This window comes from Cydia fagiglandana, chromosome 17 (assembly GCF_963556715.1).
Source record: "Cydia fagiglandana chromosome 17, ilCydFagi1.1, whole genome shotgun sequence".
NCBI classification, from domain to species: domain Eukaryota; kingdom Metazoa; phylum Arthropoda; class Insecta; order Lepidoptera; family Tortricidae; genus Cydia; species Cydia fagiglandana.
In genome coordinates this window covers 529,802-555,889 of record NC_085948.1, presented here as the reverse complement: position 1 = coordinate 555,889, position 26,088 = coordinate 529,802, and the positions used below count along the sequence as shown (strand labels likewise).

Genomic DNA, 26,088 nt, shown 5'->3' with positions numbered 1-26,088 from the left:
ACTCTTAATACGATAGGAATGCTGGCAGGTATATGCGTTATTAGGTAATAGCTATGCGTATTGATTTATTTAGATAGGTTTTGCCTTCGGCATTATTATGAGTTAGTTTCGTCTTAACGACAATATTTGCGGTTTTTACGATATAAAGTTAAGATATAAAGTTTTTTTTTTAGATATGCACACTGAGATTTATTTATGTCAGTTGTGTGTGATCAAATAAAATAATGCATACATTTCTGTAAAGTTTTAACAATGTTAGTAACGATTCTCATTAAAAATTAAGCTAATATGAGAATTTCGAGTTGTACAACAGTTGTAAAATATGTGTTTTATATTATATACTTTACACGTCTCATTTATATTCTACATACAAAATTAACAAAATTAGGTTTATCACATCAATAGCTGACAATCATAACTAAATATTTGTATAAGTTTCTTAACTAATTTGCCCTAAAACTTTAATAGCTACATTTTGTACAATTTCTTATCTACGCGTGGCATTAGTCCTAATGAGTTCACTAATTACTTACTTCAATGTTATAACTGATAACTTATCAGTAAGTAAGTATATCGCCTAGTTTCTTTTACAGAAAACACGTGTGCTAAATAAACGAGAGATAAATTATTATCTCTATTAAGATAGATAATCATTATCAATATAATATTACCATATTTCAGTTTTATGACCCTCATTCTTGTTAATTTTCCCATCTTATACAGTGTCGGTATATTTTTGATATTAGGTGTTTTCTTAATAAAATTATTCAAAGATTTCCAGACAAACTAAGGAATAGACAGAAATCTGATCTTAACTCTTCCAGAAGTTATGTTGTTTATTTTGCAACAACAGTATTTGACTACTTATATAATTAATTGCACAAATGTGACGTTTTACTGAAGATTAATTGGCTAACGACAATTTTAACAGATATGAAATAACCATGGCGCCACTTCCCATTGTCCTGCCTATATCTCCAAATCTCCATCTCCAATAAACAGCTTCCCAATACAGTAAAAACGGCAATAAATAGCTTAAGTGGCTTAAGCACAAACAAACATTGCAATACAATACAAGGATACGAGATAACAAAGAACTTTCGCGTAGCGTCATCTCTTAAAATATCCTGATAATAATACATCCACGATTGCATGTTTCTCTGCACGTAGGCACCACACTTCGGCCAAATTTCAACCTAAGTAGAATGCTTTAAAATTCATAATGCACTGACCGAGCCATAAAGAAATTTCTGACAAAGGTCCTGACACGCAAACTCTTTAGTAAATCAAAACCACGTTACATATATCTTCGGTAACGATCTTATGGAAATGATTTAGAGTTTATTTTGGCTAGATGGCGTTGTTTGTGGTTTTGTTGACCTTTTTTCCAGGTTTTTTGGAAGAGTTTTTAGTGAGTGTGGATTTTAGTTGAAATGTGAAGTCAAAGTCAAGACCTTTTTCAAAAGGTTTTAAAATTGGTTTCTGTAATTGTTGTAAAAGTTGTTTCTTTTCAAGTATAAATCTAATTAGTGAAGTTTACTATTATAATTCTCGGTAATAGTTTTAGCACTCTTAGCTCTATTTTAAAAATATAGACCATAGTATAATGATCTACCCCATTACCCCAAAGCTTTGCTAAATAGGACGTAGTTTAGTAAAAAGGATCCACCCTCAAAAATTTGTCTTTTAAACAAATGACTTTTCCATTTTGTCATAAAATCCAATTATATTAGAATTTGTAAATTGGATCTTTTCCTTAATTACGTCCAATTTGTTAACATTAAGAAGACAATTTACAATAGACATCTTCTCATCTTAGTAAAATCCCAATGAGAATTTAAATTAACTCTGTGGTTCTTGACTTGACAACTCCACAAATCTAGGTTTATTAGTCAAACCGCAAACTGCCTTATCTATTACAGCCTGTTATGTTAATGGGCTTTTGTCTACTAATTCAAGTAAATAGAACATTATATATTATATTATTGTGTGTTCGTGTCGTGACATCATCCGCAAATGGGTTGGTGATTAGCATAACTTGGTCATTTGTTATCTATCTAGTAAAGGAGTTGATAGAAATATGGCTAACCAATGTAGCTCATTTGAATGCTGGATTTGGTATTGTTGATAATTAATCTATATTAATATAACGAGTAATCTATATTAATTCACCCCCCAAAAAAGGGGGAGGCCTATGTTCAGCAGTGGACGTCTTATGGCTGAAATGATGATGATGAATGATGAATATAACGAGGATTTAATTGTTAATATCACAAATTTACAGTTTAAAATAAACAAAGTCGAATGAAATATTTGGAGTAATGAAAATATAAAGTTAGTATGATGTTAAATTAACAAAAACGTTAAAAGTGTAAAAAAAACAGGGTAAAAGAGGTAATTTATGATAATTTAAGCGAGTTGCAAATATTTGTAGATATAAAGTTTAAATAGGAAGGAAAACTGCAAAAACAATACACTAGGTATATTTGATTCATTATCGCCAATTCATAAAATAATGCAAAATCTAACGAACGGAAAATGTTGTTTTCATACTTCTCCAGCCATATCTATTATCGCATAATGTGATTATCGTGCCCAGAATATTATGACTTTTGACATGATAGAGACCAATTGCAAAGAGAGGTAAAGTGATTTTGGTCGTTCCGCCAAATGTCATAATGTGAAAAATAAGAATCAAGGTTGAAGTCAGTAAACAATGGCGGGTTTGAATGTGTCACGTATGTAGGTACTGGAAAACAGTGTTTCCTGATGATAACGGTAGGAATATTTTCAATAAATTACATATCTTTTGTGATATATTAACGGATTACTAAGGTAAGGTCGACTGAGTCAGTAGACGGTGGATTTTAACTGTTCACCGATTTATATATAATTTCTTAAAACCTAATAGAAATGTTTTTCTTAGGCACCTAAAACTCTGAAATCATAAAAACACTTTTAGTCTTTACTAGTGCTAGTTTCATTGAAAGCTTCCTTTTTAATATGTATTTCTATTTTCTTTTGATCTACATCATACATATGTATTTTATTTTAACTTCTTTAGTGATTTATTACTTTTATAAAAGAAATATTTTTCTCAAGCACTTAATACTTTGACTCTTTCAAAAGTAGTATAATTATATTTTCAGTATTTTCTAATTTAAGTTTCATTGTAACTTATTGTCCTCTATAATATTTTCTTTCTATCCAAAACTATATCTCAGTAGTGTTAATCCAACTTGGCGTAGATGTCTGCAGAAAATAGCCTCACATTTACTGCAAAACCTGCTACGTCAGCCACCTGAGGGTTCCCAAATGATGCTCTTGGCCAGTTTTCCCCAATTGGCTAGGGAGGTATGATTCGTGATAATGAAACGAATTTATTTCGTGCATTTGCTGAATATATAGTTTTCTCAGACTATCCTGAGAAAAAATAAAGAGTTAATCTTAAACGAAGGTTCTTAAATAATGGAAACGATACAAACATTTAAAATGGCAGTTTGATAAATGTAATGTAGCAATTGGATTCGTTTTAAAATACTTTTGAAACAACAATTAAGAGAGGCCACGAAAAAAAGAAATTTATTGCATCAGACTCTTAATGTCCGATATCGGTGGCCATTATTATAGATTATTTGCTTAGAATTACTGGCATAAACATGTTTATGCCCCTTTATCGAGACTTTTTGAAGGTGAATTGAATTTATTGTAAACATGTTGACTATTCATGAATTACGTGACTAAGAACACATATAGGTGTTCTAAACTTTACGGATTAGCTTGTTGTAAACAGGTTTTACTTGAACGTTTTTAATAAAAAGTAGATTCAGTTAGCGATTCAAAAATTGTGTATAAGATTGATGGTAATCATTTTGTTATTTTACGTCATACTGTCGTAAGGTCATCAATGTAATTCCAAGATCTGAAGACCGAAAGAAATTTGGCATAAACATAGCGATCTCATGCCAAAAGCAGTCAGTAAGTTGTCATTAACTTAGCAAGAGAAATATCTGTTTTTTTCCGATATCATAAAGTTTTTTTTAATAATACAATGATGGTGGCAAACAGGAATACGGCCCGCCCGACGGTAAGCGGTAACCGTAGTTCATGGATGCCTGTGACGTCAGCAACAGTGATTTTACAATTCGTCGCACCTGTCACGTTGGTGAAACAGGGGCCTGATAACTAAAACTCGACGCGTGAGCTTCTGAAATACTCGTGAATCGCACGATGCTATACACATACAGCTAATACAAACCAATATCGATCATATATCTAAGCTAATAAAAACGTTGTGAGCTGTAAATTTATGTTGTTGCTGTTTGTAAATGTCACCGTGCAAAAACAAAAGAACATCGTGACTCAGCATTGGACAAGCAAATTTAGACTCACTATACAAGTCTTAAAGTGTATATTTCAATGGATGGTGTAGTCACTTCCTTCGTTTAGGATTTGAAGGTGTGATATCGTGTGTTATAATATATGAACGCTTACGCAAGGGCTATATATAGCAGGCGACAGCAAGTCTGCCTGGCCCGCGCGATCCGAGACCTATTGTTACTGCACAAAGGAGTAGGTATTTAGCTAAACAAGACTTGTCAAGGTAACTGAAATGACTACTTAGGTAGGGAAAATCACAGGTAGGTTTTGTTGCTTAACGAGACAATGTAATTTTATGAATTTGCTGGTAAACTTTTATGTTTTGGATCAAAATGCTAGAAAAGCAACGTTTTACTCAAACAAACGATAGTCAGGTAAAACAAAACATAGTAATGAAGATGAATTGAATAGGTAATCTTGTCTAATCTTCTCCTAGAAATTTATGACATTTTTTACTGCCAATTAACTAGGGAACCATAACTCTTAGCTGGGAAAACAAATCTTCTGCACCTTTGATAAAATGACTGATTGATATTGTGTTTACAATTTTACTCTGCTTACACAGTTTCACTATCTGATACATACTCGTGACAGTCGTGACGTCCATGTTATCATAACAAAATAAAATCAGCTTGTCAACATTTTTTTTGTAACTTCTCTTTCTTCTCCTCACAGTGGACTGTCTTCCGATTAGCTTGATACTGAAAATAGCTTTTATCATGGAACGATTATTATTTATTTATTTATACATCGGTTTTCTTTCATACAACATTTTCTTATTAGCAAAAGTATTTCTTACTTTTGACCTTGACATTTTTAAAGAAAAGCAGAGTACCTAATCTAATAGTAAACGTGCTGCACCTTCAACCCTGCTATCTATCATTAGCACAGACTGAGTTCACTGAGGTCAAACACACCCATCACTCTTATGTTGCAGTTTAGTTCAAAACATACAACTATTTAATGTAAGTGTACCAGTAAGTTCAGTAAACCTACCTCTATTTTTTTAAGTCATAACCAATACGTTGTTGATAACACGAAACATTTTTCTTTAGATTTACATTTTATTCCTCCTCATTCATATATCAACTGTCACAATCTACTTATTCAACATATTGTCCGCAAATGATCCTGACCGAATTTTTAGTCATCCTTTTGGCATTTATTTTTCGAGAACGAATTTTCTGCTCTTTTCAGCACAGCTGAGGCTAAAACTCTTTAGTTCCTTTGATCTGAGGTTTTTGGCACACCCACATAAAAGGTTAATCATGACTGTCCGTCTAGTATCGATAGTAATAAGAAGTAGGTAACATTTATCTATTATTGTTGTGTCTATTGTCTAATCAGTCTAATCATCCTACATGACGACTTTCGCTACACTTTTGCACCATCTCCGGATCAGCCCAGGTCAGGTCATGTAAACATGATGCAATTGCATTTTCCTTATCACTTACGATACAGGGAAATAATAATGACACATGGCTGAATAACTTAATGACATGAACAATGGTGTTATTCAATACTTCCGTAGAACTGAAACTTTCCGTCTTCCTTTGTGCAGGTGGAAATATTTTCCTGGTTGCAATAAAATCCTGATTAGAAACTGGTCTAATGGAAAAGTAGATGTTTTGCTGAGTTAGAAAAGCCTTTAAGGGCCGAGTTTCATTTTGCTGTCGAATTATTTTTAATCAGGTTTTTATCAGTTTGATGGATACAGACAGAGAATTACATAAATATAAATGCTGATTCTGAGTTATGATATTTTCCGAACTCAACGGAAAATTACATAGGCACATACAGTTTTGTACGGAACAAGTTTTGATTTCAAACAAAACAATTTAAATCCAAATGTAACGACAACAAAATAAGGATTGGCCCTAAAGGCAAGTTACATTAATAGTATACATACCAAAAACTTGCAAAAACCAAATAATTGCAACAAATGCAAAAAATTACACTAAGTATACTTAGTGATTCCTTTCGAATATACATGCACTAAATGAGTAGGTAATTTGATGCCAAGAAGGTCGATCCGCTCTGATTACCCCACCTGGTGTTATTGTGGTCTTTATTGTTAGGCATACCTACCTATAACTACTTGACTCATATTAGTATATTCATGAGACTGCAGTTTCTCTTTATAAACCTAACAATGCATTTTCGGAGTTATGTACTTAACTTTTGGTTGGTGATATTAAGGTTAGGTACCTAACCTACAGGGAAAGAACATGTCTAGTCCTAGTCACTATAGTAACATTTTGAGTAGTACGTCAGCAGCAGAAGTTGCTTAGCGGGCGAGGTGTTCAAAATTACCTTGACACGCTCTTATTCTCTTAACAATAAACTCGCGTCAAATTTTGAACACACGGCCCGCTTAGTAACTTTTGTTGCTCACACCTAATCGCGTTTTTAAAGTATGCAACGATTTAAAAATTTTGGTACCTACGTTAACACCGTGACAAAAAAAATAAGTATAAAAAGTTATTTAATTACAGATTGTACAAGTAACTATCATATAAAATCTAAATTTTCGAAAAATAATGTACTCTTTAAATGTGAATTCGAAAAAGTCAAATTAATTAAAAACCTGACTGAGTTTAGGCTATTTATGTACCCTAAGTCACTCCCACAACTGAGATGAATCTAATAACAATTTGTAATCCATCAGACGGTGTAGGATGTGGGCCGAGCTAATTCAAAGATTTATATAAATACATGCCTTTGAAATATATAAACCCTCCTTTAGCAGTCAGGCAAAAATTATTATTATTTTTTTAAATAGCCTATATTGTGTCCCACTGCTGGGCAAAGGCCTCCCCTGTCTTTCGCCACTCGTCACGGCTGTGTGCATGCTTCCGCCAGCCGCCACAAAATGAGTCCAGGTCCAAAAATTAATTTAATCTTTTAAAAAGTGTACAGTAAAGTTTTGTTCAAAAAATCACTTCCATTTCGACCTTGATCTTGACTGTGGGTAATAAACGTAATTAGCAACAGTCGTTTTCTTCACATCCATGTGGGAGTGGCCTTGCCCACAAACTTCTGCTGATTCTGCCCTTGAAACTGAGTCATTGCCGTCAACCAGTCTGTGCAGAACACCAACTTCGGCTTTCAGTTGAGCAACTACTGAAGCCATACCATTTTTAACACTAAAAGTCTTATGTTCCTCAAGCTTTTCATGATCCTAAGTCATTTTAGTACTGAGCGATTCCGTCGAGCTATATGCGTGCGAAACGAAACTGCATCAAAGCAGTCGATTGATGATAAAATGTATACTCAAACGCGTAACACTTATGATTCAAAATTGATTGAAACAAGACGTGACTTAAGACTATTTGAGTGGATAAATGTTGTATGTAGCGTTTGTTTCTAGATTTTTCGACCGGTAAAGCTAAGTTTGTCGGACAGTGCATAGCTACAGCTATAATTGCATGGATGGATTGCATCAGCCTGCAATTGCGGTTTCCATGTGATGAATGGAAGTGGAATATTTTGTATGAGGAAAATCTGATATGTTTTCTGTTGACCTTCTATTAGAGGTGCACTAGTTTTCTATGTACACTTGGAAGCAAATATTTCCAAGTGAGTAAATTTCAAAATGAACTGGGCACGCTATATCCGTACTAAAATTATAAATGCCAAAGTTAGTCTGTCTGTTTTATTGTTACGGGAAGAACATAGGTTAGTTTTCAACAATCATCATCATTCCAAGTAGAAAAAATCGCGGACAGAAACTATTTTGAACACTTTATCCACTATTACCTAAGAAAATATCAAGAGTTAGGTAATAATTGTGTCGAAATCACCGCTTGATATCCTGTTTAGCTCAAAAGAACCTTCAATTAAATAACTTAAAGTGTAAAAAGAACTGATAGAAACAAAATCAGCTGTAATATGAATCATGAAATACCTACGTTCCAATTCCAAGAGACATTTCATATTTTACTTAGGTATTTGCCAAAATAATTTATCCAAATGAAGGGTCTTTTACAGCGTGCTAATAAATTGACTATTGACATGAAGAAGCTCTTCATTTTGTGCCGTAATGTCATTCCCCTCAAGGTAATTTAAAGGGAAGCAGAATTAAAACTGTAATCAGCAAATAACATGGAGACAGGCTCCCTCATTATAGTCTGAAATTTCTTATGAGACATCTTTGTTAAATAGATAAAGCAATTTATACTTTATTTCCAACGCGTAAGACAATTTCTTGATTAGGGCTTGATTGAAGTTACCAAATTGTCTATTATGGGAGTTCATCGAAGCAGAAAATTATCGTTTACTTGTCGCCGGTGATGGCTTCATTCTATCCTCAATCATATAGTATTCCATCAGAATCACACAAACCATGATTGTAGGGCCTATAGTTTTCCCATCAAACATTCCGCCCCCTTCTTCACAAACCGTGAAATCCACAATTTTCCCACGAAGTAAACATAAAGAATATCCAATTATAACGGATATTTGCAAAAGTAAAAACGAGGAAAATTCTTTACCGGGCCAGGCAGAATTAAATGCATACAAATTGACTGTAGATTGCAGCAAAAAGTGCACTAGTCGCTGTCCAGTTTAATGACGTGAGGTGGCGTGATGTCTGCTCTAATGCACCACTTAGCCGCTAATAGCGTAAATAACATGCTTGATGAATTACCTGTTCTAACTATTAATGATGCATCCATTGCTGCTGTCAGAGAAAAGTCTATACTAGCTCTTGCTTTAAATACCGCAATCGAAACGAAACTTCTAGGAAGAATAGAAAGTAAAGAAGTTTCGGAATAAAATTGTGCTGCAACTATCAAATTATAAATGGAAAAATTAGAATCAGCGTTATACACGGCAACTTGAATGTTAAAGTAGATTTAGATGAGGAAAAACTGGCAGCAATGGATGACGAAATAAATGAAATTATCGCTATTGTATAGGGTGCTGATGATATCGGTAGAAGCGATACACCGTGCCTCGAAACACGTAGGCAAGTGGAACTAGATTTCCGAGCGATAGAAAAAAATATGGAATGAATTGGTTGATGCGTGACTGGCATTGATTCGCGAATGTATCGATAACTTTGAAGAACTGTTGCCAGGAGCTCTGGGAGATACAAATCTATGTTTATGCTTCATGTAACTATATAATCTTTTGTACTGTAAAACATTGCTGTTTTATATGCATCAGCAATTATTCGGTATTGCTCTAATGTGCTTTTAATTTCTAGTCTTGCATCAATTATTACAAGAATCATGTTTCTTTTTGTTGCTAAGAAAAGAAAATACTTATGTACTGGAATTAGGTATTTATTTAAAAAATGCTTAGAATATACAACAGTTTTTACAAGTAGGTACGTACTTTACTCATCACTTAAAGGAAATGATCTTCACATTAATGATTTCTCCTCTTAACAGTCGTTTAATTAATGTTTCTGTTTTATTAATCTTTTCAATTAAAGGGCAATGAAATTGTGCTTATTTAGAATGGTTTAAAATGTAATTTTTGATTTAAATGTAACAGGAAAATATTAGCGCACATCTGCGTGCTTACCCAGGGCCCAGGGTAAGGAATTGTAAATTGTTTTTTAATGAATTAAAATGTAAATTAAATAGCCAACCCCTGGCTACTTGTAAACTGGAATACAGTTATATAGGTCAAGAAATGAATGCTCAAAAAACGTTGTAGAGGGAAATGCTAGGAACACAATTTTTGACTCCGTAAATTTGTTTGAACTAGTTAGGAGGTGAACATATCAAAAGTCCCCGGCTGTAGCCCCGGTGCTGGGGGGTAGGGGGGGTAAGAAGGTCGAATTTTTTGGTTTTTCATTGATATCTTGGAAACTTTGCGTCTTAGCGACATGACTACTAAGACGAACCGAAAGCTGATAAAATTAGTTACAAGTTTTATCCAGTCAAGTTTTTCGATATCATGAATAGTTTTTGAGATACCCGCTCTTGAAAGTTTATTTAGGGATTTTAATTTTATCTTGATATCTACGTCAGTGAAGCTGTTAGGCCATGTTTGGTATCATTTTCGTATAAATCGGGGGTGCTGAATTCATTTATGGTATCACATTGACACTATTCCGAAGTAAAACCAAAATTTAAAAAAATATATTTTTTTAAATCCTTCTTCACGCTTAAACTGCTGAACCAATTTCGTTAAAATTTGGTATAGAAATAGTTTCAGTCTCGACACAGAACATAGGATAGTTTTAATAACCAAAAGCATATTTTGAGGGTGTGAAAAGTGGGGTGGAAGTTTGTATGGGGAGTCAATAACCGCTGAACCGGTTTAGATGAAATTTAGGACGGAATACATCTGTGATTTAGATAAAAATGATACCAAACATGACTTCAAACCTTACCTTGAGCAGTATTAACCTCAGGAATTCAGTTTCGTCGACGAAGTTGAATTCCCCCCATACTCCATTTCACAACTTTAAAGGATGATTATTGAGATAAACAGTATCTTATGTCCTGTCTTGGGACTCGAAATATCTGTATACCAAATTTCAATTAAATCGGTTGAGCGGTTTAAGCGTGAAGAGGAATTAAAAAAAAAGGTATTTGTTTAAAGTTTATATGTTTTTTCTTAGGAATGGTGTCAATGTGATACCAAAACTGAATTCAGCACCCCCGATTTACACGAAAATGATACCAAACACGGTCTAGCAGCGTCACTAATGTAGATATCAAGATAAAATTGAAAGCCCTAAATAAACTTTCAAGAGCGGATATCTCAAAAACTATTCAAGATATTGAAAAACTTGACTGAATAAAACTTGTAACAAATTTTATCAGCTTTTGGTTTGTCTTAGTAGTCATGTCGCTAAGACGCAAAGTTTCCAAGATATAAGTGAAAAACCGAAAAATGAGACCTTCTTACCCCCCTCTACCCCCCAGCACCGGGGCTACGGCCGGGGACTTTTGATATGTTAACCTCCTAACTAGCCCAAACAAAGTTACGGAGTCAAAAATTGTGTTCCTAGCATTTCCCTCTATAACTTCTTATTGCTTGGCCTAATAATAAACAATAGTATTTATGAAATAATGGCAGACGAAGCTAGCTCTGTACGGATATGATGTTCGTTTTTGTCGGAAAGCGTGATAAAACGGTATCCGTCACTTTCTATCCCGCGGTGTTAAAAAGTGACTATTATTTTGTCACGTGGATAAAGCCAACAAAACGCCCGTTACATGGCATTTGCAATGACAAAGTTTGATATGTCATTCTTAATGTCAAATATCTTTTAAAATAACGACACTCCACCACTTTGTTCTTTTCAAGTCAGTGCAAAGTTAGCTTAGAAGGACTCTAATTATTATTTGAATTTTTATTTAAACCTAAAGATTACTTATCATCACTCAAAATAAGAGGATTCTCATCAACCCCTGAAATGACTACAGCATATTGCCCCACGCTATATTTCTTCATCTCCTGCTCAAACAATATGTTATTTATAGCTTGTTTTATCATCGATTGCGTCCTTTCATCATGTTTCCTTAAAGATATAGCTATATATTCACCAAAACTGTCACACTCATCTTTCTTCCTTGTCAAATCTGATCTCCTTAGCAAACTTAGTGTTTCTAATACTTTACTGTCAAGATTAGAATTATTGTTAGTATTATCTTTGACAACTTTCCTGGCAAACTTAGTCAGTCTCGGTTTATGGGTGGCGTGAGTGTATCTGAACCGTTTTCTTGGTCTGGCGTACTCTACAGTTTGTGGTTCTGACTTGATGATAATTTCTTCGTGAACGACTTCGTCTTGTTCTTCGTTGGCGTTGTTGTCTTCGTCTGAAGATTGTTGTTCAGGCTCTTCGGTCTCTTGGTGGATTGAAGTCTGTAAATAAATACAATTTAGGTTACATACACATCAGAAGATTTCGAACAATGTTGGCGAACGGACTAGGGATTGGTTTTGTAAAAACGTTATATTTTTTAGCGATTGGTGAAAAATATATCTGTGTCCCTAGTGAAAAAAGGTATAAGTCTCGAGCAGCGCAGTTGTAAATGGGTATAAGTTCCAAGTAACACCTGTGCCCTTTTACTCCTAAGCTGCGTGAGACTTGTACCATTTTTCACTAGGGCCACAGATATGTACTTATAGTTTCTACGGTACTGTAGAACGGTTTTACAAACTCAATCTGTCACATACAATAAGTAAACTTTGTACCGCCATAGACTAGTAAAATGTAAATCTATTTCCTTTTCCGTAGTCGGTTAAAAACAACGAAGGCAGGGTCCAAAAGCGCTCAGTTCGCAAACAGGTATAGAATATTCATCCCAGAGCCTAGACTTTAACAAACATTGTATTATCGATGTACATACATATTAGCTAATAGATAACCCAATACTCCCGATAGGTATATTATATCGTTTAAGAGTCTCATGAAGGTAGCTGCCACCATACATATAAGTACAATCACCTAATTTTAAAACGCCATTCTGAAATAACATGAAAGACACAGATATTCAACTAGGTCACATAAATAAGTATATCAATAAGGAGATTTTCGTCTGAAATTCCAACAGAAATTGGTTCCATTGGTCCTTATTGTACATTAAGCATAACTAGCATAAGGATCCTTCTCTGATGGAAAGCCACATGTATCTTATATTAAAATGTCATTCTATGGAACTTGCTCACTACTACGTAAACAAAAGTCCCGAGTAAATTCATAATTTTTGACAGTTTTGTTTAATAATTTGTTTAGGTACATAGTTAGTAAGTTCCATAGAGTAACACTTTGGATAAGTTCTAATTTTCGTTGCTATAGTTCGTTTTTTTTAGCATTAGAAAGAAGTTTAAAGAAAGTAAGCGATCTTGACATATCTTTTAATTGAAAGACGCTTTAATACTTATGAAAGCAAAAGCGTATAAATGATCGTATTAGATTCATAATTGTTACATATTTGCCGTAACTTATTTTCAAAATGTGTTTTTCAATCAAAAGACAAATCAAGATTGTTTACCTTATTTCTAATGCTAAAAGAAACGAACTATAGAAAATATAAATCACAACACAAAGAAATGAGAACGAGAATTTTTTACATACAAAGCTAGACTTTCAACAAACATTGTTATCAACGTCTATACGTCCATAGCTAATATACAGAACAGTAAATCATTTCGTTTAACCGATTGCGCGAAAGTGCGTCATGTGGTGATAAATTTGCAGGCCGATAGTGGTTTAATGCGCTGTTTACTAACCGGTTGGAACGTGTCTGCTTCGATAAGGTAATGATTGAACTCTTTTTTATACCTACCTACTCATATTCCAGATATAAAATTGTTATTTATTTTACAAGAGGGCAAAAGTTATTGTTTAACTGTGCTAATATTGAAACTCGAGCAATTGTAATTATTTCATACCTAATTGAATTGAAATTGAGCATAGCGAATGGTTCTAAAAGTGAAATCTTGAGCGTTGCGAGGGTTTCTAGGCACGAGGGTTAAACATAATTTGCTACCGTTAACCACAAACTTGAGGAACCAAATCAAAATTTGCATCTTATTATTTTGTGGATAAAATGCATCTTCTCACCGGATAATGAATGTCACAAACACAAAATTCTCTCTATTAATATTCCTACCTACATTTTTAAGTAAGCGCATACCGTAGCATAACTACGCTTGCTACGCTACGGTATCACAAGCGTAATGCCCTCTATATCGAATCATTCGAAGATTGATTGATATGAGAAGATAAAAACATAAAAACGTAGGTATAACTAAGTATGTAAAAAAAAGAAATTACCTCAACAACACTATCATTAGTACTATTCTGCAGATGCGTCGGCAAAAAATTCATATATGGATACAAAAACCACGTCGACTTGCCCCCGAGTCGAACTTTCGCCTTCTCCCTCCGATGCGACGCGAAAATCGAATTCAATTTCTTCCGCAACTCCGCTATATCGCACTCGAATAGCCCCGCCAAGTCCGACCACGCTTCGTATCTCGCTGTCTGAACTCTGTATAGCTCGTTTGTAGTATCCCAGAGTTCAGGTCTTTTCGCATATTCTTGCATTAGCCTTATGACTAGACGATTTGTCCACTCCATTTCTGTCATGTTCTGACAACGAACAAATATGGCGTCCGCGATCACGGATCACACTTGTTTAACGAAACAATTGTTTTCAAGGTTGATAGAATTCTAAATTCGAAACGCGCGAACGTTCGTGTTCGCTGCGGGCTGGCTCGGTGCGACTGGCGGGCCGGCGCGAGGTTCGGGCGTTCGGGCGCGCTCGGCGAAGCTCGTTCGTTCGGTGACGTGGGTGAATGAATTTGTTTCGTTCCGTTGCCGCTCGCTCGCTGGGCATTTGTTCGTAAGATTTTAACAGTATACGGCTGCTTTTCCACCAAAGATGTGCGGGTATGCGTTGCGAGGGGTGTTTTATAAGGACCAATAGACACGCATAGCAATTAAAACAAATGAAGTGAATCTATTGGTTTTTAACAAACACATCCCTCGCTCTCGCTACGCATTCTCGCACATCTCTGGTGTAAACGCAACCTTAAGAGAGTTTTCATATTCTTATAAAGCAGGTAATTAGTTATTCGGAATTTTATGTGCTATTGGCATAGTGATGAATTTTTATTGAAATTTTGCCATGACGTCCCACGGGTAAAGGTACCTTACGGCGGTTGGCACTTACGCTATTATTAACGCCGCTCCAATATTATTGCGGCGCTATGTGACGTAAGCGCCAGCCGCCATTAGGTACCTTTTACCGTGGAACGTCACATATTAGAAATTTCTACTTAGTAACCACTTATTATGCACCTAGTTGACCGAGCGTCAGCGAAGGTCTCCGTGTCTTGGACAGAAATGCTTGTATGTCCGGATTTCTCAACCAATTCTCGTCAAATTTTATTGCGAGAAATGTGAGAGCATATAGTTAGTCAAATTAATGTCCTGGTTATATAATGCATGCACTAAGCTAAATTTCATCTATAGATCCGTTTAGACGTTTTTGAAAATCAAAGATCCAAACTTCCAAGTAAGTATAAAAACTTACGCATATATTAATTTAATAATAATTATGTGAGATGACGCACGGTGTTATGATGATATACAAGTTAATATATTTTTTGTCGCTAGATTTGTCTCGTTAATCAGTATTTTTTACTGGTATCTAACTCCTAATTCCTGTAAATATTATAAAGCACTGTAAATGTGTTTATATAAGTATTGGTATCTAACTTATAGAAGACAAAGACTTTCATATTTATTCTAAGAAATCTATAGAAAGCAAAAGAACAAAAACCCAAACAATCTATTTTAAAACGAAGCACTATTATTTCAAGAGTAAGTAATTCAAGCCAAAACTCTTGTGAAACTCAACACTGAAATAAATACATTTCCCAATCCGGTAGAATTCTAAAATAAGAATTTCATTACATTCCACCCTTCGATCCTCCCCCACCCTCTCATTCATCCCCCAATGGGATGAAACTAGTATAAAATGACCTAAGGGTCTACCGCGCACTCCGAAGTTACCAAATTGTGGGCATCTTTCTCTTTTACTCCAACTAATGCGTAATTAGAGTGACAGAGAAAGATGCCCGCAATTTGAGAACTTCGATGTTCGCGGTACGCCCTCTGGTTTTAACTTAGAGATGTACATACCCATAACCCAGACAGCATCCAGCTCAAGATATTTTGGTTAATGCTAGCGGCTCACAGAGCTCGGTTTTTGAAGGATTTATATGAAGGAGCAGGTCTTATTATAATGGTAATGTTTTGGGCTTGACCTTGAGTTTAGAGACTAGAATCGATAAAGCTTATAGTTAGGTACCTGTATAGATATCTAAGTTTGCACCGGCGATTTTGTGAATGGATTGTTGAATTGAAAATATGATATCAAAAGTAGCGGCACTACTACGCGTCAAAAGTAGGTATATATAAGTAGTAATTAGTCTCCAATAACTTTATAAAAAGAGATGTGATGTCGAATTTATTTCTACAAATAAATTACTAGTAAAAATATATAAAAAAGCTCGAGACATGATGAATAACAATAACTGCCGTATTCGAACTTCAAGATATTCACAAGAGACGACACGTACTAGATACGTTATAGTTTAGATATCAACTAGTTCTCTTTTGCAGCGCAATTCGGGCAACCAATGTCACTTTTACGTTAGATAGATAGAGTAAGATTCTATTAGATGTGAATTGGATCTCTAAGTCATATCCTGTGGAAATCGTTCAAGAGTATCTCCAGAATCGCGCAAATGTCAAATTTGACAGGTTAGATCTTAAACATATCGTTATCGTATCTTGGTGATGTCTATAAGATATCTAATAGATGTCTATTTCAAAATCCGAATCGGGCCCTAAGACTGTTAGTTGTTTGGCCGGATATCCGGTATCCGGCCGCCGAATATTCGGCCGGCGGAACTATACCTACGTTTCGGTTTTTCAGGTGCGCATTATGCAGGTTTTGACCTGCTCCATAGTGAATGTTCGCTTTTTTTTCATTCATAAGTACTATAGTTAGATGGACCGATGCACAATCACAACTCAAGCAAAGGCTAGTATAATATAATAAGTAAATCCGTTGACCCAAAAACCTGTTATAATATAGACTAAATATACGATAATACAAACAATAAAGTATCGTTATCATCGAACCGACTCACGCGCATGGTACAAGCCGTACAAGTGGTACAACCGAAGCGGTTTGAACCGGTATCCGAACGCCCGGCTAACGCACCTTTATCATACGATACGACTTTATATAGCTTATTTTTAGATTAATTAATGCTGGTGTTTATTTGTGTGTTGTCCTTAATGGGCAATTCTGAAGACATTTTTAAGAAATCTAGAAATTAATACGTGAATAGGAGATATTCCCTTCTTTGTGTGCTTCATTACTGAAGGTCGTGCCTGTCTTGAAATGCCTTCACCGAGGGCTCGACGAGCTGCTTCCATTTCACGCTGTCTTCGGCTTGTCTAAGGGCAGTAGTGACAGTAAGTCCTGTTATGTTCCTTAAGTACTTGATCGGACCAACGGGTGGGTGACCGTCCTCTCGGCCTCTTGCCATCCACTTTTCCAACAACAACCAGTTTCTCTAGGTTATCTGGCTGCCTTCTGAAAAGGAGAATAACGACTATAAAATACTAACTTACCGTTTGTGTGTTTCTTGCAAAATTTAAATTTTCAGTCGTATCAAGTTATATAACTTGAGAGAGAAGAGAGGTATTTGGGTGAGTAACTTTGAGTATGCTTTAAAGTTTTCCGTCTTACTTGTGGATATCATAAAACAAAAACGACTTTAAAGCCTAATTTTCTTGCCGGATCCTTATAGGCATGTCCAAAACCTAGGTAAGTACTTCTAGGTACTTTCTTTAGGGCTTTTCTGTTTTCTTTTGTATTGTCTTCTTTTATTGAGGTGTGCAATAAAGAGTATTTGTATTGTATTGTATTGTACTTCTTAAAGGCTACATATTTAATTTATGATTAAACGTAGAAAAGACGCCTGTTTTCCCGAGCGGTCTTGAACCACCAGAATCCTTATAGAATATATGCAGTTATCAGGGCGGGAGGAATCATTCGATGATTCAGAGTCCGTTCTTTGTTAAAGAAATATCTAAAAACGTGAGACAATTCACGTACACTTTTATCAGAGAAATTGTAGGTATTGTACTAAATTTTCTCTATGTAAGTTAAATTTTTGCTTGGGATACCATCATACTTTACGTAAAATTCGTATTCGAGCGGTAATCCGCTTTTTATCCCGGTCCCGAATGTTATATCTTCCATCTTATAGTTTTCTAATCTTGAAAGTTTCTTAAAATATAGAAACAATCATAATTTATTAGTAATGCATGTAAGCCGTAATAGATATTATCACCGACAAGGATGCACCCTAGGATGATGACATATCTTCACCAACCAACATGCGTTTCAGAGGGGCTACCGCGAAAACCGAAATTCGCAAATTGCGGGGATCTTTCTCTTTTACTCCAATGAAGGCGTAATCAGAGTGACAGAGAAAGATGCCCGCAATTTGCGAACTTCGATTTTCGCGGTTATAGCCTAGTTCAGCCATTAACTTACGGATTGCGAGGTGCAGTTGCGTCAGACAGGCGTGAAAGTTGCGTCAGTTTTCACCAATATGATTCACTGTGTGTAGGTAATGCTCCATTTCATACTTATACATACACACATAGAGTCGGACCAAGAAAAGTCTGCAGCGGATTTGATAGCCCACGTTGTGCAAGTGCCATTTATACGTCATGATTTCATAGAAGTTTGACGTTTAAAATAACACGTGTACTGCGTGGGCTATCAAGTCCGCTGCAGAATTTTCTTGGTCCTAGTACCATGGAATGAGTCTAGTACCATAGGTATATGAAAAATGCGGTTTTTAAGTTTACCTATAACTATTCAAATGGGTACCACTTCTAGTCGAATATTGAAATAAGTTTTTTGTCAAAAACTTGTTTGACAAGCTTTTTATTTACTCTCTTCTTCCTCGCGTTATCCCGGCATTTCGCCACGGCTCATGAGAGCCTGGGGTCCGCTTGACAACTAATCCCATGATTTGACGTAGGCACTAGTTTTTACGAAAGCGACTGCCATCTGACCTTCCAAGCCAGAGGGTAAACTAGGCCTTATTGGGATTAGTCCGGTTTCCTCACGATGTTTTCCTTCACCGAAAAGCGACTGGTAAATATCAAATGATATTTCGTACATAAGTTCAGAAAAACTCATTGGTACGAGCCGGGGTTTGAACCCGCGACCTCCAGATTGCAAGTCGCACGCTCTCACCGCTAGGCCACCAGCGCTTTTTATTTACTGTAGGTACTTTTCTTTCAAAGGGCGACTAATACATACTCATCTAGACCATTGTAATAAACCCAAATACCAAATAGGTTGCGTTGTTTTATCAGTTCCTATTTAGTCTGACGATATTCCATGGTTTAGCTAGAAAAAAATAGAAGGTATGAATAAACCAAAACTGTCCACGCAGAATTCTTAAAAAACGAAACAGTGGCGTTCGGTAAGCCACACTTTTCTTACTTACCCACTCCGGCTCTGAGGGCCTACGGCGAAGTTCACAAATTGCGGGCACATCTTTCTCTGTCACTCTAATTACGTCTTAATTGGAGTAAAAGAAAAAAATGCCCGCAATTTGCGAACTTCGGTGTTCGCGGTAGATTGGCGCTAGCGCACCCTGTGTTTTGCAATTCCCTTCCACTTTTTTAACGCTCCTTTTCTAACGCTCCAAAAAGGCAGGATTAATTTGTAAACTCATGAATATTAAAGAATTAAAAGAATCAATCTTCAAGGCCGCCGCCATCTTGTTTTATGTGCGTGTGCGCATCCGGCGTTTGTTTGGCGACAGTTTTCACAACACTCCGGCATTCTCAGGGGCGTGACGGCGTGACGTCACATCCTGACCGCTACTTTTGGTAATCGTCACCCAATATTAAGATGACATTCTAATATGAATACTGGAGTTGATCAGACACCTAGTCTTTCTAAGATGGCATATCATTATAATGTACCTACTCTACTCTGGTACTGATTCCGTCGAGACTGGGTGGTTCTAAGATGGCATATCATTATAATGTACCTACTCTACTCTGGTACTGATTCCGTCGAGACTAGGTGCTTAGGGGTTCAAAGCGTTAGCCCAGATAGCTAAAGACGCGGGAGGCAAACGACCAGACGAATCGCCTGATGGTAAGCAATACCATCGCCCATGGTCACCTGCAACAGAGTTGCAAGTACGTTGCCGACCTTTTAGACGAAATTATGCTCTTTTCTTGAAGGTATATATGAAGATTTGGTCCAGAAATATGGTGGGTGACAATGACAATTCATTCCATATTAGTAGGTAAGTACCTACCTATAGCTGTTTCCACAGTTAAAGTTTTTTTAGGTATAACGAGAATAGCAATAAAAGCATTTCCTTTCTTACATAACTTCAGCATAACAGAATCATAAAATGCTGTAATTTGCTAAAAATAATCTCGCGTGGCTTTTTAATGGGCATTAAACATGATTTCATTATCATACGACCTTGATCTTGAACTATTACCTAGAACTAGGTCTTATCTCAACGCCACACAGGCTAAAATCACTGATTCACCAAAAACTATAACTAGAAAGACACAAAAAATAACGCAAGATCAGTGAAATCACAACTTTAATCACCTAGTAATAAGATTTAAATTGTAATGTGTCATTAATGTACTAAATGCGTTTTGAAATAATGAAACAGAAAAACCTATAGCCAAGCGCAAGCTTATTGAAATTCATACTTTAACTTACTAATAATAAGATTGAAAATGTAATGACTAAATTTTGTACTTAAGACTTTTGAATTAAGAAGCGTACACGCAATTTTATAGCACTGTTTTTTGTAAAGACATTGATGGATCATGTTTGAGATGTTGCAAAAATATTTACTCTTGAATCTTGTGAAGTGTTTTACACGAAGTTGTTTTTATTTAAAATGAACTGGCAGAGAGCAATACACTGTGGTGCAAAGATAACGGGTCTCGAATTTCCATGCACAAATCATCTGGTGCCAACATGGTAAAACGTGGAAGATATTTGGATTAGTTGAAATTAACCCTCAGTCGAAATTGTTCCGCTGTACCTTAGTTGTGTTTTAGTATTATATTATTATAAACAACACCAAATTTAATTCAAATTGAATCGAAAATACCACAAAACAGTCGACATATTTCATTCTTAGATGAGAAGATTTATTAAATCCAGCCAGTTCCAAACTAAAATTAAATAAATCAAAGATATCTAAATACTACATAATACTACCGACTATAGTTGGATTATTTTGAGATTAAAGAACTGTGTTCTGTTTTGACACATGTCTGGCTCGGGCAGATCAAAATAAACAAACTTATTGAAAACTTGTTTTTCACATTCTCAATGCCAAATATTTTGGGTAAGGATAACATACTGAAATAGATATGTTTGCCCAAAATATGTTTATACAGTTAATTTATAATTATAAAGGCATAATATTGCAGTTATGTATGTACATATATGAAATATACTTACTTATACAAAAGATGATGATGTCCTCCCGGACGTATCCGTCGACGGCGACATCCTGACAAGTTTTTTTTTTATTTATTACGAGCGTTACTTATTATTGAAAGGGGTTTACTTAACTATTACGAGTACGCGCATGGGCGCGAGCATGACTTGCAAATCCAAATTCGGTTTTGAAAGTCCGGCAGCACAAAACACAGTAGAGCTGTCCAGAAAGCTGTACAAATGAAAAACGGTAAAGGCTCTGTTTATTCTGAAAAACTGATGAGAAATTTGCATTTTGTTCACAAGAGTCCACAAAACTAAAATGTCTGAATAAGTAGTTAGTATAACATTGTAAATTTGTAATCAGGATTTTTTAACTATACATAGTTTTTTTCTCGGTATAAAGTTAGTTTCTTCATAAAGGATTTAGGCAATGCGACAATTTTAATCCATAATTGAGTATAATTAAAGTTCTTTATAGTCAAAAGTTTCCTTAGCTGAGCATGGTAAGTCGGAAAACTGTGGAGATGGAAAACCATTGAAATGGATATTCTGTTGAAATAATTCCCTTTTTAAATTTTCCTGAACAGTACAGTATTAATCACTCAAAAATCTTTATTAATGGGCTCGATCTGTTGATATAACTCGTAATCGAACTTTCTAGTAAATGATTCATACACAAACTAAATCATCTCTTGTCTTAATTACGAACACAAACACCTTAAATCATTAGCGTCACTATGCAAACCATGGGACGTGTCTGTTTGTCTGTCCTCGTGACAGATGAGCGATGGGTTGCGTCAGCCGAATGGAGAGGCCCGGGTTCGAGTCCTTTGTTGTCAAAAAGGTTTTGTTAAAATGTGGGACTTTTTTTGCGTCTGTCAAATAAGTTAGTATTTTTTGCTATTTCGACAATAATTAGTGGCAATATGGTGCCTTTCTTTACTGCTTATACTTTTTGTTATTTAGTTAGACAACTAAGATAAGACAGAAAAGTAAAGTATAAAATAAAATTAAAAACATGCAAAACACGGTAATACTTGAAGGTACGTAATATGTAAAATACCTACACATATCGAACACCGGCGCTATCGATTTCAAATATTTAGATCTTTCTTGATTATTTTGATATCTTCCGCTCCTCTTCTTCTTGTCCTTTCATTTTCAACTAAAAGCAAAAAAATACCTTTCATCATTAACCAAATAGGTACAGTCTGCACTGCTGTATGTAAAGGATGAAAAAACGCACCAAATAACGATGAAATAACGGACATATACAGACATATCTCTTTCTGGTAAGAGAATAGTAGATACTTTTGACTCGTGATCCGCTACTTTTAATGCCGATTGCCGACTTTACCTGAGTAATATTGGGTTTTTCAGCAGTTCCAGTTTATGAGTATATGACCTCTTATCATCAACATGGAAAGTACGAGTTGTTAGTATTTTATAGCATTTTATCGATAAAAGTTGACTAAAATATGAATTATATTTTATGCTAATCCTTTGATCACCTTTGGCGAGATCCCAATATCAACCTTAATCCATTCCAGCAAGGTTCACAATGACGCGCCGCGCACTATGGCGTAGTGTTCAAACGGTTAAAAAAATGAGAATTTCCCAACTAGGCAAGTCATTATATCTTTAATAGCCAACATTCTTACCAATCAAGTAGGATTCTTCGTACATTGTTCACATATTATTGCTGCATTACTTTGTAGTTAACTTATTAGTGATTCACTCTGAAGGATGTATGACTGATGCAATATTGTATGGAAGCGGGTGAGAAAGTTGGGGTTGCGTCAGTATGATGATGATGAAATGTACTATATTTTAACTTGTCAGGTGATTAATGTATTAAATATTTAAGACAATTATTACCTAGTCACTTGTGTAGACCGAGCAAAGCGAAGGTCTTTCATTAGATTGATCAAAATTGCTTCAATTTGCTGGTCTCTAGATTTCTTTCATGTTCATACTTAGCGACACTTTCCGGAGATTTGTTGTAGATCGCGATGCATAAAAGCATTTGTCATAAAATTACAATAATATGATAAAACCCTTAATTCCGTGACGAAATGACGGAACTTCAGTAACCAACGGTTATCCTTATTGAATGTATAATTCTATGAATGGGTGTTACCTTATTCATTCATAATGCCTAGTTTTTCCAGGCATGGTGGTGTGTTGAAATTATACAATTATACGTAATATTTGTTAAAATGTTTTTTTTTTTTAATTATTATAGAACGAGGTATTTGAGGGTCAAGCGAGTCCCCAGCAATCTCGGCCGGATTTCATCTTCCCATACGAACGGAGTTCGTTCTCATTTTAAAACAACGCGTTGGATTGAAATGAAACTTTGCACATACAATGACATGAGGTATATCTAGTCCTGTAATTATATTATATAGCTCCAGCTCCAGTTTATAAAATAAATGAAATAGAGCCAAAATAAGTTTTGTATGAGAAACTTAAATTCGCTTTATGTTTTTAATTATATATATGGTATCTGAAGCAAACTAATTACAGGACTAGATTTACCTTATCCCATTGTAAGTACAAAGTTTCAAAGCAATCTATCTTAGAGTGACATTTCATTTCCAACTGCAGCTGCAATACTGTTCATTTTACTATGGAAACGCGTCGCTGTCATTGTCAATTTCCATAGAAAATGAACAGTATTGCAGCTGCAGTTGGAAATGGAATGTCACTTTTAGTCGTTTTAAAATGAGAGCGTAACTACGTTTGTATGGAGATTGAGCTTGCTGCGGACTCTTAAAGGATGACTCCACGCTAGACCGGGCCAGGGCTTCGTTTTCTATGGAAAGCACCACGTGATCAGCCGTCATACAAAATGACATGTCGGACGCTCCGGCCCGGGCCCGGACCGGCCTAGCGCAAGTCATCCTAAAAGCTGATGTCCAAAAGTGTGTGTATAGGTATAACTATTATATTGACTATTATAACTAACTATTAGAGCATGATAAATACAGATATACCTACACTTTGATTAAATAATAAAATCATCCAAGGAAGGAAGTACATATAGGTATATAAATAACATAAACGTGTTAATAATTATGTAAGTAGTGAGTTATCCTACATTATTCATAATAACATGTTATTTGATAACTATTATATACATGTAAATATAGCTGCTTTGACCGCAATAATAAATGATACATATAAGCAAAATAACGTGACGCATCATTACGTATGTACAGTCACCTGCAATAATATGTTACAGAATGCAGGCAGTAAAAATATCTGACGCGGTCTTATTTGTAGAGCCATAAGAGCGTGTCACATACTTTTGCGACCTTCGAGAGTAACATATAATGTAATGCATGTCTATAAAATAAAACATAATTAAATAACTAACCTATAAACTAAACTAAAAAACTAAATCTAAAAATAAATAAAACTATAATCTTAAAATAAATACATACATAACTACGAGCTATTCCCCTGCGGAATAGTGCCGCAGATGCTGGCAGCATTTTCTCGCTGTTTGTGACCCACCTAATTATAAAACGCTCATGCACAAGGTCGTTACAGTTGTACTTAAGAACTATAATGACCTGATTTTACGGTATCTATATAACAGCCATATTCGAACTATGAGATAGGTACGTCAAATACTAGATATTGAAACGATATAGATTAGATACTTATGTCAAAAGTGACGTTTTTGTTTGAAGAAATGTCAATTTTGACACTTGTTTGACGCTGACATATCTAATCCATATCTAGTATTTGACGTATCTCATTGTTCGAATACGGTTGTGAGGCGTATCGATGTAGATTCAAATCCAGTTGATTTCTTCAATGCCTGAAGTGTGTTCCGCTGACAATAAATTGCTACCTTTTATAACTATGTAATGTCTTAAGCTGCTAAGTCATGCAAGCCTTACGTAAATTAATGATGTCTTAGCCGTAGCACAATTAACTCACCACTATTCGACCTTACGTCTATTGTAATAAGATTTACGATCGGTCAGCGTTGAAGGTACGAGTGCATTTGGCTCGAAGCCCCTCTCTAATTGGATGAGCCAGTCCAGAAGGGGTTTCAATACTTATATTTCAACTTATACGAATTACCATATATGGAATGGTCATTACATATATGTACCTACCTATTGCCCATAGAAGATATCACTTGTAGTGGCCTAGCGGTGAGAGCGTGCGACTTTCAATCCACAGGTCGCGGGTTAAAACCCCGGCTCGTACCAATGAGTTTTTCGGAACTTATGTAAGAAATATCATTTGATATTTACCAGTTGCTTTTTGGTGAAGAATAACATCGTGAGGAAACCAGACTAATCCCAATAAGACCTAATTTCCCCTTTACCCAAAGGGGTAGGTCAGATAAAGATGGGCGTCGCTTTCGTAAAAACTAGTGCCTACGTCATTTATTGGGATTAGTTGTCAAGCGGACCCCAAGCTCCCATGAGCCGTGGCAAAATACCTGGATAACACGAGGAAAAAGAAGATACCACTTAGATGAACTGAAATAAATGTCATATACTAAGAAAAAGTGACCAAGGCCTCCAGTGCCCCAGGCTGACTGACTGAGACTGGAGGCCTTGGTCACTTTTTCTTAGTATATGACATTTATTTCAGTTTATAATTTATATGGTAGTGTTTCTACTTGATAAAAACAAATTAAAATATTTTCTGAAAATAT

The 26,088-nt window shown here is 35.5% G+C and overlaps 1 protein-coding gene across 1 annotated transcript; it reads right to left on the bottom strand.

The window, feature by feature from the left end:
- Positions 1-11,315: 11,315 nt before the first annotated feature.
- Positions 11,316-14,562, bottom strand: LOC134672722 (uncharacterized). The gene is made up of 2 exons (XM_063530669.1): positions 14,129-14,562; positions 11,316-12,210 (listed from the first exon to the last, which is right to left on the bottom strand). The coding sequence occupies exons 1-2, from the start codon at positions 14,441-14,443 to the stop codon at positions 11,716-11,718; spliced, it is 810 nt and encodes a 269-aa protein (XP_063386739.1). The 5' UTR covers positions 14,444-14,562; the 3' UTR covers positions 11,316-11,715.
- Positions 14,563-26,088: the final 11,526 nt, after the last annotated feature.